This window comes from Oncorhynchus gorbuscha, linkage group LG16 (assembly GCF_021184085.1).
Source record: "Oncorhynchus gorbuscha isolate QuinsamMale2020 ecotype Even-year linkage group LG16, OgorEven_v1.0, whole genome shotgun sequence".
NCBI lineage: Eukaryota > Metazoa > Chordata > Actinopteri > Salmoniformes > Salmonidae > Oncorhynchus > Oncorhynchus gorbuscha.
Window position 1 is genome coordinate 67,437,643 of NC_060188.1, and position 14,725 is coordinate 67,452,367.

At 42.6% G+C, this 14,725-nt stretch overlaps 1 protein-coding gene across 2 annotated transcripts; it reads right to left on the reverse strand.

Moving 5' to 3' along the window:
* Positions 1-851: 851 nt before the first annotated feature.
* On the reverse strand, positions 852-12,699 carry LOC124000475 (sodium/potassium-transporting ATPase subunit beta-2-like). 2 transcript variants are annotated; one of them, XM_046306848.1, is made up of 8 exons: positions 12,226-12,698; positions 7,474-7,602; positions 7,160-7,264; positions 6,846-7,051; positions 6,501-6,560; positions 5,836-5,862; positions 5,421-5,516; positions 852-5,180 (listed from the first exon to the last, which is right to left on the reverse strand). In XM_046306848.1, exons 1-8 carry the CDS (start codon positions 12,314-12,316, stop codon positions 5,013-5,015), a joined length of 882 nt encoding a protein of 293 aa, XP_046162804.1. In that variant the 5' UTR covers positions 12,317-12,698; the 3' UTR covers positions 852-5,012. The 2 variants fall into 2 exon arrangements, with proteins under 2 accessions (XP_046162804.1, XP_046162806.1); XM_046306850.1 differs by lacking the exon at positions 5,836-5,862 and having other exon boundaries at positions 12,226-12,699.
* Positions 12,700-14,725: the final 2,026 nt, after the last annotated feature.

Below are 14,725 nucleotides of genomic sequence, written 5' to 3' on the forward strand. Positions count from 1 at the left end.
AACCTGTTTCAGTCTTCCAGAGATGTGAGACTGGGACAGAGGTTCACCTTCCAGCAGGACACTGTCCCTAAGCATACTGCTAAAAACACTTGAGTGGTTTAATGGGAAACATTTACATGTCTTGGAATGGCCTAGTCAAAGCCCAGACCTCAATCCAATTGATAATCTGTGGTACCATCCAACTTGAAGGAGCTGGAGCAGTTTTGCCTTGAAGAATTTTCAAAAATCCCAGTGGCTACATGTGCCAAGGGTGTGCCAAGGTTTTCTGTTTTTTTGTCTTCTCAAGAAAAAACATTTTTTGCATCTTCAAAATGGTAGGCCTGTTTATGTAAATCAAATGATACAAACCCCCCCAAAATATATTTCAATTCCAGGTTGTAAGGCAACAAAATAGTAAAAATGCCAAGGGGGTGAATACTGTAGTATTTACTATAGTTAAAAAAGTGTTGTCTTTTTGCGGACTGTAGGGTTTTACAGACTTTACTGTAGTATTTACTGTAGTATTCTACAGTATTCTCCACCATTCTATAGTAAGTACTACACATTATCGAGAGATACCACAGTGTCTAGTGTAGTATTCTACAGTATACAACACTTTACTACAGAATTCTATAGTAAGTACTGTAATATTTTATAGTAAACTGTAAAAAAATGTAATGTGGGAGATGTCTGCTTTTACTCTGTCAAGTCTTAGAATAGAGTTTATTTTTATGTCAGTGTTATAATATCCTCGCTATTCTATGTCTCATTGACTGACTGTGACTGAAGGAGGGATGAGGTTAGACAGACACACTGAACTGAGATAATAAACTTATATAAAATGGAGAAAGGTAACAAAACAGACAGTCCGGTTGTTTCTTTCAATCACGTTTATTGATTTCTCTATCCTTTTTTCACATCGAACATGAGCAAAAAAGATATATAAATACAATAACAGCAAGAAAAGATCCAAAGAAAATAGAATTATCAGCCATTTTCATTTTTTGGTGCGAATATCCCAATGTGTTTCAAAGGATTTCTGCCTTAGATCCTTTTGAATTATCTGTCGGATTCGAGATAGTCTTAAATCAGGGATACGTTTGCTATTCTTTTCAGGGTGGACCTTTGTGGAAAGCTGTGTCTTGCTGCTTCAGAAGTGAGTTTGAAACACATAGGTAGTTCACACTAGTTTGCCACATGCAGTGGTCACAGGCAAGTAATTGTGCTGTTTTTGAGGATACATCCATTGCAGTTACTGTAAATATGCAGCTTTCTGTTGAATCAGTGTAACTGAGCAAACCAAGATGACACCCTCCTTCATCTCATCATACTGTGGCCCATATAAAGACATGCACTGTTCATCTGAAAGAGTATCCAGTAGACAATGACTGAGAAAGAGTGGAGCGCTCATCATTGCAAACATTCAATACTGCAAGGTTGAAAACAAAATGGAGAAAGATGGTAACCAAAAAAGAAACGTGTTCTACATTCAACCATACTTGGTATGTGTTCAACCAGAGTCAAGAGGTCAAGAGTCAAGAGGTTACAGGTCAAACACCTACCAGGTAGCACCCCTGTCTTATTACAATCCAAAGCTAATACATAATCTCCTCTTTACAACAAAATAACAATAAAAATACTTTATCTCGTTTGAAAACAAAACTGTTAAGTGTTTCTATTGTTCAATCTTGAAGATGTGCATTGGCAGACATATAACTGTATATCTATTTGTGAACATAATATTTACATGTTCTTTCTGTCTTCTTCCTCGCTCTCATGATGATTAATGCTACTATAAACTTGTTACAGCCATTCCAAGAATAAAAACATCATCAGCAACACAGGAAATGAATATATTGCTTTTTGAAGACATCTCCAAATTATCATATAAAAACGGATATATGGAGATAACATTAAATAACATTCGGCGATATTGGGGAACAACACATCTGTCCACCCACCAGGAGGCACTGTTGTTATTTAGTGACACCTGCTCCTTCTGTGCGTAGCATTATATAAGAATAGGACTTCCTTCATCCTTCATAAACTAAACCCTTTCTCTTAGAGATCTGTGGTCTGTAGTTGCAGCACGATTATTTCATACTGTTATAAAATGATCATGAATATCTTTGGTTGGAGGGAATCTGGCAGGACTACTTTTTTGTAGGCAGAAAAGGAAAGCATTAATTGTACAATTGGAATATATCCACATATATGTATTTGTGTGGCTACACACACCATGGATACACATTTACTTGTAGATTGAATTATGAATGGAATGGGCTCATAGGACAAAACACATTGTGATACAACATGGCAAAACATGGGTCATATGTATAAAACCATGATAATAATAATATAGACCTGAAAGGAACTGTGGAACCAAGCACATAGTCATTCCTCACCAGACATATTGTAACAGAAAGGGTGGATGATTGTGTGTGTGTGTGTGAGTGTGAGTGTGAGTGTGAGTGTGAGTGTGAGTGTGAGTGTGAGTGTGTGTGTGTGTGTGTGTGTGTGTGTGTGTGTGTGTGTGTGTGTGTGTGTGTGTGTGTGTGTGTGTGTGTGTGTGTGTGTGTGTGTGGACAAAAGAGAGAAGGAGGGGGGTTGACACAGGAAGGAGGAACTACAAAGAGAGGATAAAGTACCTGCTCTAGATTATCTGACCAGATTAAGAGATTACAGTGGAATCTCAGCATGCGAAACAGACTGAGTGGAGCAGGAATGCTAACGAGGAAGTAGCACTGTTCACTCCATTGTCTCACAATGTCAAAAACAAGGACTATTGGTAGGCCACACGCAACATGGATGTTTAGCATGGAGTCAATTGACTTTGTTCAGTCAATCCTCAACGTGTATTATACAGCTATCAAACTAAACAGATTATTTATATACTGATTATTGTTATACTGTCAAGTCTTCATGATGATGATATTACTGAGGTGCAACTTCAACCAAAATGAAGGAAAATTGATTGATATACACCTTATACTGACTGAGCGAAGAAAGGTCCTAAAAGTCAACCCAACCCTTAAGCTGAGTGAACAGATGCTAGGGTTCTAAAAGTGTCACTATGACGTTGAAGAAGGATCAGAGTCACATTGCCACAATGTCACAGCCAGTGTTCAGCAGCACTCGCTCAGATCCATAGATTCCTCAACTGGTTTTCCTCATTATGTGTCCAGAATCAAGGGCTGGATTGAATCTGTATGCCGAAGTTTAGTGTTACGGACTGAATCCAGCCCCAAGTCAGCAGCACATCCAGGGCATCTGTGCGCCAGCACATTGACCATCATTCTAGAGCAAGTTCATAAACGCTCTTGCCCATGATCAACTGTAGGTGCTTTTAGTTATAGTACACCCTCCAACTACAAGGTTGGTTGGTCTGTTGCACCCTTTTTAAAGCAATGTAATGGTAGAGATTCCTACCAAAATAAAAATAAATCAAACAGATTACCGTTATCACCAAACCAGCCTTACAGACATTCTGGCCGATGTAATCAGATGTTGGAGACAGCCTTCAAACTGAGATGCACTATTACAGCAGTAACAAGTCATGTATAACTGATTCAAATGGTACCACATGTTTGAATATAAATTTCAACAAACGTAGAAACAAAACAAACTCTCTATTTTTCCTTCTCCACAGAACCATAAGCATCTCGTCTTCACAAGAAAAACACAAACCAGTGCAAATCAATACAAAATAGAAGAACAACATCTCTTTCTTATATGTATAGGAGGCATGTCAATAGATGCGATGCACATGCAAAAAACTATGAACAAACAAACTAGCTCTGAGCCTTGAGCTGTAGGAACACCGATGTGAACATAAACCATGGAAGGACAATGAAGTGTATATTCATGTTATGGAAGATAATCCGATTTATGACCATGTGCAATTCAAGTGTTAATGACAAAAGAGTCCTGTTTAATATGTATAATGTGCATGATGTGTCATTCTTAATTAATATTGCACGTTGCATATGCATCTTCCCGACCTACAGTATGCATTCTGTCTTGCAAATGGAATTTGGTTATACAAATGAAATGTACAGTACATACTCACACACATACAAACATACACACGCACACACAGACTCAAAGGTCTTGACCTCTGTAGCTCCCCATGTTGGAGATGCTATCTTCTTATGGGTTCAAATGGATGATCACTGCAGAGTGCAGCGTGGTCCCTCCTGGTGGCCAGCAGTTTAACATAGCCTCGTTTATAATTCCCACATAGCAGAGCAGAGCAGAGAGCTGAGACATGGGGCCTCTCGCCTTCTTAGGGCACTAAAGACAGTACACACATGCAAAATGTCTCCATCTCTCCCTTCATCCACAAAAAGATGTTTTTTCATCATATGTTTTAGCTGTTGGATTATTTTCAAGCGCAACAAAATAGACATACTGATATAAGGTTATGATATATAAATAGATATACACGGTTGTATTGTATTTTGTGTATATTTGTATATAGAGGCGCACTCTATAGGGAGGCAGAGATGAAGGAGCAACAGTAAACTGGTAAGAGGCGTTGCTTCTCCTTGCAAACTTTGAAATCATACATGTTTATGTCCACTATATCCCCTAGTTAGTCATGCAGTATAAATAGACTTCACCTCAAACTAATTTACAGAAAGGAATGGAAGCTCACACACAGAAACAGAGACATAATTACCACCCGTTTAACTCCACCATTCTGACATCATCACTCCACTGGGCATACAATGCCCGACATCGAGGGTAAATGGAAGTTGTAAACATATTCTATTCGACAAACGGAGGGTGTTAATTCTGTTATCTGTCTCTGTGTGTGTGTGTGTGTGTGTGTGTGTGTGTGTGTGTGTGTGTGTGTGTGTGTGTGTGTGTGTGTGTGTGTGTGTGTGTGTGTGTGTGTGTGTGTGTGTGTGTGTGTGTGTGTGTGTGTGTGTGTGTGTGTGTGTGTGTGTGTGTGTGTGTGTGTGTGTGTGTGTGTGCCTGTGTACAGAATGTAGAGGTGGGTGGACATGTTAGTGAGAGAGAATGTACATCTAGCCTTTAGTGTTGATCCTCAGTTTGAAAGAAACTTTCCCCGCAAACTTGTCTCTTAAACTCCCAGGAGGAATGTTGTTGGAGATGATCCTGCACTCGATGTTGATGTCTTCATTGAGGGTTATGTTGAGGAACTTGATGGCAACCAGCGGCTGGGAGTAGTTCACCTGGGAGTAGTTAACCATTTTCAAGATATTGTTACATAGGCTTTAAGCATTCATTTTCAGCAACATTTGATCTATAACATGTTGAAAGCACAGGCAAAATAATGTGTAATAACATTAGAAACATTAGAAATGAGAAATGAGAAATGAGAAACATTAGAAATGAGTTAATCTAACCATAAAACAAAGGTTTATAAGTGATGATTTGTGAGTGTTGCCAGGTTGGTATTGGGGGGTTCTCACCTGAGCTTTCTTGCCATAGTAAGGGTAGTACATGAGGTTGAAGGTGCCATTTTCAGGGTAGTACTCCACCTCTCCAATCTTATCAGAGTCTTCTTTCTGCAGGGGCAGAGGATCAAGGCCATTAGTTAGATCATGTTAGAGCATGATCTGTCGGAAGTGTGTGGGCAAGCAGGGAAAGACTGCCCAATCTGAAGGACAGGATGAGCTTTGAAAGGACACCATGACAATTAGATTATACTATTTATTTACATTTACCTTAGCCATTGTGCCTACCTGTATATGCTATGCAATACAGCTGTTGAACCTCTATATCTTGGAATATAAAATGACGAGGGTGCTAGCGTAGCGCTAGCAACTATACACCACATATCTACTTCTCTATCTGTCACTAAGATCACTACAGTGGCACCCTTACCCATTCATCTTTGCCAACCTTGTACCTCTGAGAGTGCAAGGACAAAATGGACGGTAACATAAAAGAAGAGAACAACAACAACAACATACACATAGGGTTTGAAATGAGGAAATGACATTGTGTCATGCAACACAGATGAGCAAAGAAAGACACAGACATGAAGGATGGTAATGGGGGACATAGATGAGAACAAGAGACATGATGGGTTCATTCTGAGAGAGAGAGATAGAGCGAGAGAGAGAGAGAGAGAAAGAGAGAAAGAGAGAAAGAGAGCGAGAGAAAGAGAGAGAGAGAGAGAGAGAGAGAGAGAGAGAGAGAGAGAGAGAGAGAGAGAGAGAGAGAGAGAGAGAGAGAGAGAGAGAGAGAGAGAGAGAGAGAGAGAGAGAGAGAGAGAGAGAGAGAGAGAGAGAGAGAGAGAAGAGAGAGAGAGAGAGAGAGAGAGAGAGAGAGAGAGAGAGAGAGAGAGAGAGAGAGAGAGAGAGAGAGAGAGAGAGAGAGAAAGAGAGAAAGAGAGAAAGAGAGAGAGAGAGAGAGAAGAGAGAGAGAGAGAGAGAGAGAGAGAGAGAGAGAGAGAGAGAGAGAGAGAGAGAGAGAGAGAGAGAGAGAGAGAGAGAGAGAGAGAGAACTGAAAGAGAGAGAGAGAACTGAAAGAGAGAGAGGCTCACCTTCGCTCCACAAGTGACAAATGGAGCCTGGCCATCCTTTCCTGGCAACATCCCAATGACCTAGAATACAGACAGACCAACAGACAGATATGCGTTAACCTGAGAGTTCCACCACCATCCCCACATCATCCCTCCTTAAAGCGGATCTAGTCAACTGATCATTGTTGTGATTGTCGATGTAACAATTTCAAAAATGGCCAACATTGTTTGTATTTAATTAGTATGATCTCTTCCAGGCTCCCAACCATTCACATGACTGCTCCATCCCCATCTCCCTTACGTCTCCTAGCAACATGCCAAGTTCTTCCCTCCCCAGCCATTCTCTGCTCTCTGCTTCTCCCATACCCGGTTCAGTTTGATGATGATGCATGGTTTGCCAGCCTGGTATCCATAGGTATGGTCATCAAGGCCGGAGCATTTTTCTAGAATGGTGCGGTTGAACTGGCAGGAGCGCTTGGGGTTGTTCTTCACATCACCACTGTCTGCCTGAACAAAGTACTGGTCCGGTGTGCACTCTTCATTCTTCTCAGCCTGCAGAGAGTTGTTGTAGGCTGGATGGGAGAGAAATACAGTTTCACCCTGTTGTTTTCCACAATAGAAATGTGATTTCGTGGGACAGACACACAGAGAGGCAGCGACAAGCAGACAGACAGACTCACGGGAGAGGAAGTTGTCCAGTGTCTTGATGTACATGTCCCAGGTCTCAGTGTTGGTGGTGTTGTAGGAGATCTCCATTGCCTTTCCCCTGGGTCTGATCATCATGCCTGCAGAACAGAGAAAAGAGAAGATGGGGAGGGCTTTTAGCCAACATCACATGTATACTACACTATGCGTGATTGTCCGTGCTGTTACTGACTATACAGTGGCAGTTGTAAAGAGACTTGTCAAAATGTTCGCTTGATTTCTGAGGTTTTAGTGTATCAAAACCTCTTGGAATGTGGCATTGGTGTGTTGGTCTATTAGTTCATCCTACCTGGTGTGCCAAGCCTGTCCTGCCAGGTGGGTTTGTAGTCATCCAAGGTCTGCAGCATGACATACATGGTGAGGCAGAACATGCCTGCTAGGAAGATGTAGAACACTAGGTAGAAGAGCAGGATGAGGCCTGGGAGGGAGACAACCAGCAAACAGATACAACATTAACATCACACAAGATCAAAGGAAAGGGAACATTCAACAAAATATGGCTATTCCCAAAATGGCACTCTACTACCTATACAGTGGGGCAATTTCATTTGATGGCCATTCCATATTCCCCACTTATACGGAATAGGGTGCCATTTATTATTTGCCCTGTGTTATTACAAAGCCTGAAATGCTGACATGTGAAAATGTCACGTAGAGTAGGTGTTATATGTTGTCTATGATCCAAGTCATTGTTTGGACACTCTCTCTATATTTATCACACTATACCACTCTCTCTATATTTATCACACTATACCACTCTCTCTATATTTATCACACTATACCACTCTCTCTATATTTATCACACTATACCACTCTCTCTATATTTATCACACTATACCACTCTCTCTATATTTATCACACTATACCACTCTCTCTCTCTCTCTCTCTCTCTCTCTCTCAAACATACACTAGAAAAATATTTCAATGAATGGATATTGAATATCTATCTATTTATGGAAACAGTAATTGGACATGCACACTTCTCCATACATGTCTGAACTCACACAACCTGCACATAAAGACACACACCCTTCCCCCAGCCTTAAACCAGGCTGATTCATCCAGGATGTATGTCTGGTCTTTGTCCTAATTAATTATTAAGTAACACTAACAATGGGGGAGTGAGCCGCGATGAGGGGGAGGGTAAAATAGAGGGAGGGAGGAGTGGTGACAGAAGTAGAAAGGGGAGGAGGAGAGAAGACCCCTGGAGATTAGGGCAGAGGGTCAGGGGATTAGCTGCCATGCACAGTATTCCACTAACACAAACCGTATGGAGACCAAACCAACACGGTAACATATCAGCATTGGGCCCAAAGGGAACGGATGGCTATTGAACCATTCTGTTGGGTTGATAAGATAAAATCACCACAGCTGCTAAATATTATATGGTCATACAGGATGTGAGATATACAATTAGTGTAAATTATAATGAATAAAACAGGTGAGTTGACTGAGCCTATCAGTAGCCCTCCTTCCCTTCCATCTGCCATCTCAGCATTGTCACCTGAGACCAGTCCTGGGGTGTAGGCCTGCTGTGTCTCTGCTAGATGGCCCCCAATGTGGAGCTCCACACCTGAGACCAGTCCTGGGGTGTAGGCCTGCTGTGTCTCTGCTAGATGGCCCCCAATGTGGAGCTCCACACCTGAGACCAGTCCTGGGGTGTAGGCCTGCTGTGTCTCTGCTAGATGGCCCCCAATGTGGAGCTCCACACCTGGGCCCTGTCAAAGAACAGCATGAGGGTTCCCTCTGTCAGCAGGCCTAGAGCTGTGTGGAGCCGTGGGCCTCACAGCACAGCCAGGCTTACAGGGATCCATAACCAAATAGCAAGGGGAAGCTCCTCCATGGGATAAAGTTACGAAGACTGGAGCTTCTTGGTGAGTGAGAGTGAATGTGTAAGTGTGTCTGTCTGCCAGTCCCCAGGGTGAGGGGATCTACGTAGATATGTAACCTTATAGAGAGGATCGTAAGCAGAGAGGAGAGCAGAGCGGCATCCTGTGGGGTGGGGTGAGATGTGGTGAAGAGAGATAGGGATGGAGCGGGAGCTGTGTTACATAGCGTGTTGGAAGGACACACCCTGCTGTACAGGCCCTGGGTCTAGCCCTGGCTCTGGTACAACCAATGCCGAGAGCGACTACCATCAGGGAGGGGAACCTGACATTATTTATCTGATCTAACATTATGGGGCGTCATGGTAACCACAGATACCACCCATCCCTGTGGGGAGACAGATTGGGTGTTTTGTGCAAACCCAGAGAGAGGGTCAAGAGGAGTGTAGAGAGGGTCAGCTCCCCTCTGACCACACCAGGAGGGTGTCCAGTTCACTGGCTGTCCTGCTTGACCTCTCATCACCATGCCCCGGCCGATGATGGACACCGTGCCCTCTCTCTTTCACTCTTCCTCCGCCTCTCTTTTCATCCCCCCCATCACCGGGAGAGTTGAAAGCAAAGAACAAAATGGCGGGGCTGAATAGACCGGTAGCATCCTGTGCTTTCCCTCCTACAATGGCAACATGGATGCCTTTTAAAAGGTGTCTCTTTTCTTTTTGTTTGTTTGATTAATGTTCAAACGCGGTGGACACTGTTCAAGAGGCTTTGAATGGAAAATGTGGTAAGGATAAAAGAATATGCATGTGATATGGCTGTTTTAATATTCATGTACTTTTGAAATTGCAGATGGATCTAAGAACTATTAACATAATTGTGAAACACACACACACACACACACACACACACACACACACACACACACACACACACACACACACACACACACACACACACACACACACACACACACACACACACACACACACACACACACACACACACACACACACACACACACACACACACTTGCATTTCCACAAGGAACAGCTAAGCAGTGTGCACTATAAGTGGGAAAAGTGGCCATTACACTAGCTAGAGTACTGTGTGCATAAGATTGGTGTCGTTCGTCTCCATCTTTGTTCTGTGGGCCGTGGAGGAGGTCAGAGCTGATTAAAAGACAGATACATGCAGACTAGCACCTGGATACATGGGTCACTTAGGCGCAGACAGGTAATAAGGATGTACTAAGTTCAGGGACCATGTATAGGCTATAAACGTTTTGGCTCACTACAGAAATAGCCTAATTAACAAGCCTTAGAGAGGTGCAGCTTAACCAGGCCACCAGTCCTCAAAACATATGGGACACACTGAGCTGGATGAAGGAGTGCATTCTGGGAGAATTACTGCAAAGGAAACGACAGTCAGTGAACACACCACTCAGTAGACCTAGGACTTACATTTCTCTCCATTCATCAATATCGTAGCAAGGGCACGGTTTCTTGCGGAAATGCGAAATGCAATGTGTGTGAGTATGTGTGTGTGTGTGTGACATCTCAAATCATTGCATTTACATTAAAGACAGATTACATCCGAAACCATTCTGATTAGCTGTACAATCAATTAAAGGGAATGTTCTGAAATTGATACAGTTTGATTTGACAACTACAATTGATACTCCGCTAGCCAGCCAATGAAGTCATTAGATTAGGATTAAATCCTGCACAGATTTACTCACACTAAGAGAGGAGATGGCTGGGGGTTGGAGGTGATACAAATAGAATGTGGCCCTCAGCTTTACCCAGATTAAAACGCCTCAATGTCATTAGAAAAGAGCGATTTGAAATATTTGCGGGCTATTAAGGGCGTTGAAAGAGTGCACAAGTTATAACGTTATGGTCATCGCTTAAAATCTCGGATGCTAGACTACATTACCTATTTTATTTCAGATCTTGTCAGCTTTACCACTTTAATCTTATACATTTGATTGTTCATTGAAACAAAACGTACATTGTAACTTATTGCAAATAGCCTATAGTTGAAGTGAATACCGCAAACCCACTACATTTGTGTTTGGTAAAGCCAATTGAAGTAACTTTAATAACAGGCCAGGCTAATAACTTCTGAAGCTATTTGAAGTAACAACTGGCCCTCACATCTCAGGAAGGGGTGCTCTGCGCCAGAAGACAGCTTAAGTAAAGACCATTAAATCTAAAGTGGCCTACTGTAGCCTTTAAAAAGTAGGCAACAACAGAGAATGGTATTTAAATGTGGTGCACTGGCATATTCATTTCATTAAAAATATTGGCACTGCCTCCACCCTTATGTCCAGACGCATTGCGCAGGAAAACTCAGTGGCATAAATTAATCAATGAAAAAGAATAATGCAGGGAACATTTTGCCCGCTCCCAATGCAGGGAACATTTTGCCCGCTCCCAATGCAGGGAACATTTTGCCCGCTCCCAATGCAGGGAACATTTTGCCCATTCCCAATGCAGGGAACATTTTGCCCACTCCCAATGCAGGGAACATTTTGCCCGCTCCCAATGCAGGGAACATTTTGCCCGCTCCCAATGCAGGGAACATTTTGCCCGCTCCCAATGCAGGGAACATTTTGCACGCTCCCAATGCAGGGAACATTTTGCCCGCTCCCAATGCAGGGAACATTTTGCCCGCTCCCACAAGGGCAATCCACACATAATGCCGCATTTGAATTTCAGCACCGCCTTGCACTGGAAAGCGACCAATCTCATTAAGCGATCGCTCGGGTGAGGCAGAGGTTTCACATTGCGCATTGAATGCTGCAAACATTTTACATTTCTGCTGGGTCACATTATTTTACTCTTTACACATTCATAAGTATTCAAGCAGCACAAATAAAGGATACTCATGACATAATTGTGAAACCTGTAGCCAACTAGAAGGTGCTGCGGACCTGCAATTATGTTAGAGCAGGGATGGGCAACTCCATTCCTCCGGGGCCTGATTGGTGTCACACTTTTTCCCCAGCCTCAGCTAACACACCTGACTCCAATAAAAACTAATCATATTCAGTTTAGAATGCAATTAGTTTCATCAGCTGTGTTTGCTAGGGATGGGGAAAAAGTGTGACACCAATCAGGCCCCGGAGGAATGGAGTTGCCCATCCCTGTGTTAGGTGTAGAGGGGCCATCTGTACTGCATTGCTGCAGGCGACCATTACTAAGTAGAAGACTCACCCCAGCTGCTCCCTGTCCTGCCACAAAATTCTCGGGTCCTGGAGTTCCATATGAAGTCCTTCCAAGTGCTCTTCTCAGCATCCTTTGCCATTTTGCTAAATTAGTTTAATCCACGGACTGTTACCGGGCGTTATAACCTAATGTAATAGGCGTTTTGGTGAGATGTGAAATATTTTACTCAGATAGGGTGCAGAAAGTCGTTAGCGAGCACACAAATGACGAGCTGTTTGAAAGAAGAGGATGAACAATCCGGCGGCTCCGTGCTACTGTATCTAATTACAGTCAATCTATACTAAACGACGGTGGTGTTGACACTACGCTCAGCACAAACCCGATATGAGCCCTCCCCCAGATCTAGTTAGCATGCCGCAGAGTTTTGATGAGTGATGCAGAAATGTAGTGATACTGCGGTAAAGCGTTCTCTCTCTGTCTCTCTCTGTCTCTCTCTGTCTCTCTCTGTCTCTCTCTGTCTCTCTGTCTCTCTCTCTCTCTCTCTCTCTCTCTCTCTCTCTCTCTCTCTCTCTCTCTCTCTCTCTCTCTCTCTCTCTCTCTCTCTCTCTCTACCAGCCTCTGTCTCGCTCACCCTCACTTACCCCTCAAGCATCACCCCCTCCCCTACCCATCACTCCAACCCCTCGGAGGAGAAAGCTACAATCATCCTCCTCCCCTCTCACCAGAGAACACCAGCTTGCCTCTCTAACCAATCATATGCGAGCTACAACCTGTGTTGCTCGCTTAATGGCAGAGCAAGGATTTGAGTGAAAAGCATTCCAGCAAATGATATAAGCTCTTGGGATTCCTCATGCAGCTCGTACATGTGTGTGAAGACAGTGGTGCTGCTCATAAATTAGGCTCTTGAACATAGCTCATATAATAACATCCATCTAAACAAAATGTCTACCCCTCAGCATCCCCTCCCTGAAACCCACACTGTTGAATAATGCAGATTCCTCTGAGGATTTATTCATTATGTTGCAGTCCTCTAAACCCCATGCAGTCCTCTAAACCCGGCTGTCATGAGGGAAGGAGGAGAAGGAGGGAGGACCATATGGTGCTGCCTCACACAATATCAATATGACACAACTGGCAACTGATGTCTATAATATAGGGAATGCAGCTCACTGCCTTAGCTAAATTGATGCATTGTGTGGCGTCTGGTCTGCCAGTCAGTCTCATAGCAGTGCAGAGGTCAAGTCTAAAGGCTGTTAGATTACTCTTCTGCTGTACTTCTGGTGCCATAGGATGTGCCACCAGCATTCATTCGCATCTCAGTGTGTGTGTGTGTGTGTGTGTCTGTGTGCATGTGTGTAAATATACTGAAATGATAGATACATGAATCTCAGAGAGAGAATAGTAACTGGTACAGTGGATGTGAATGGTGCCCTCACTTGGAGATCTAAGACATTACAACATGTCTGTGTCTGGGCGGTGTCACCGGGTTCAAAGCCTTGCAGCAGAATCCTGTTAGAGTGAGTGCATTCTGTCTGTCTGCAATGTTTTAACCAGAGACAATGTTCTACATTCACCACCACTTATCGTACCAATGCTATTGGACGTGATACATAAGAGATGTGAAGAGATAAAGCAAATAGATCATATTTGTTTGCTTCGGTTTGTCATGAAATGAAACATAAAGACGTGCAAAAAAATCCTGTTCATTATATAAAACTGATTTAATGACAATATCAACGTGAATATAGCACTACAGTGATTTCCAAGGTACACCGTATCTTACCATATCAATATAGTATGGCACTCATATAATGGCCACTGTTTTAGGCGACACGCAAAGCTGACAGCTTCTGTAAACTAGTTTGTAAATGATGCCTAAGTTATCAATTGTTGTAATAAATGTTTAAAAAGATGACTACTTGGTATATCTGAAATACAATTGGGCACACTTATCAATGGGTTTGGGATAGAATCCAAACTATGACGTGTTCAATGTAAGGAATGCATTGCACTTCCCCTCTCTCCCTCAACATGGTCCTCATCTCTGTTTGTTTAGTTGAAATTATAGTCCAATGGGTGATAATAACCTTGAGTAGCAAAAAGTGAAGCAGTATCTTGGTAACATTGGTGCGATGTCACTTGAACATTTTGGATACTTTTTCCACAGGGTGGCACTGGAACTGTACAGGTTGGTGCTAACTAGTAAAACAACAACATCCACCAGGAGACATTCAAGTGCCAGAATACAAGTACAGAGAGATTGACTCTTCACAGTACACACTTCATCTCACATGGTTTTCAGTAAATCAATTAAAAGTATTAAAAGTATAAGCACAAGAGTAGTAATGTTAGATATGCTCACACATGCCATTGGAATTCAATAAACAACAACAGTAGCTAGTAGTAGTTTGAGATAGCAGCAAAGTATTTCAGAAAATGTCCAAACAAATGGTCAAACTGAGTTGTTCAAACCTGTACATAAATACAATGTATGTAGAAAAGGGCATAAATACAACAACTGTATGTACTGCTTAAAGGGAATCTTGCA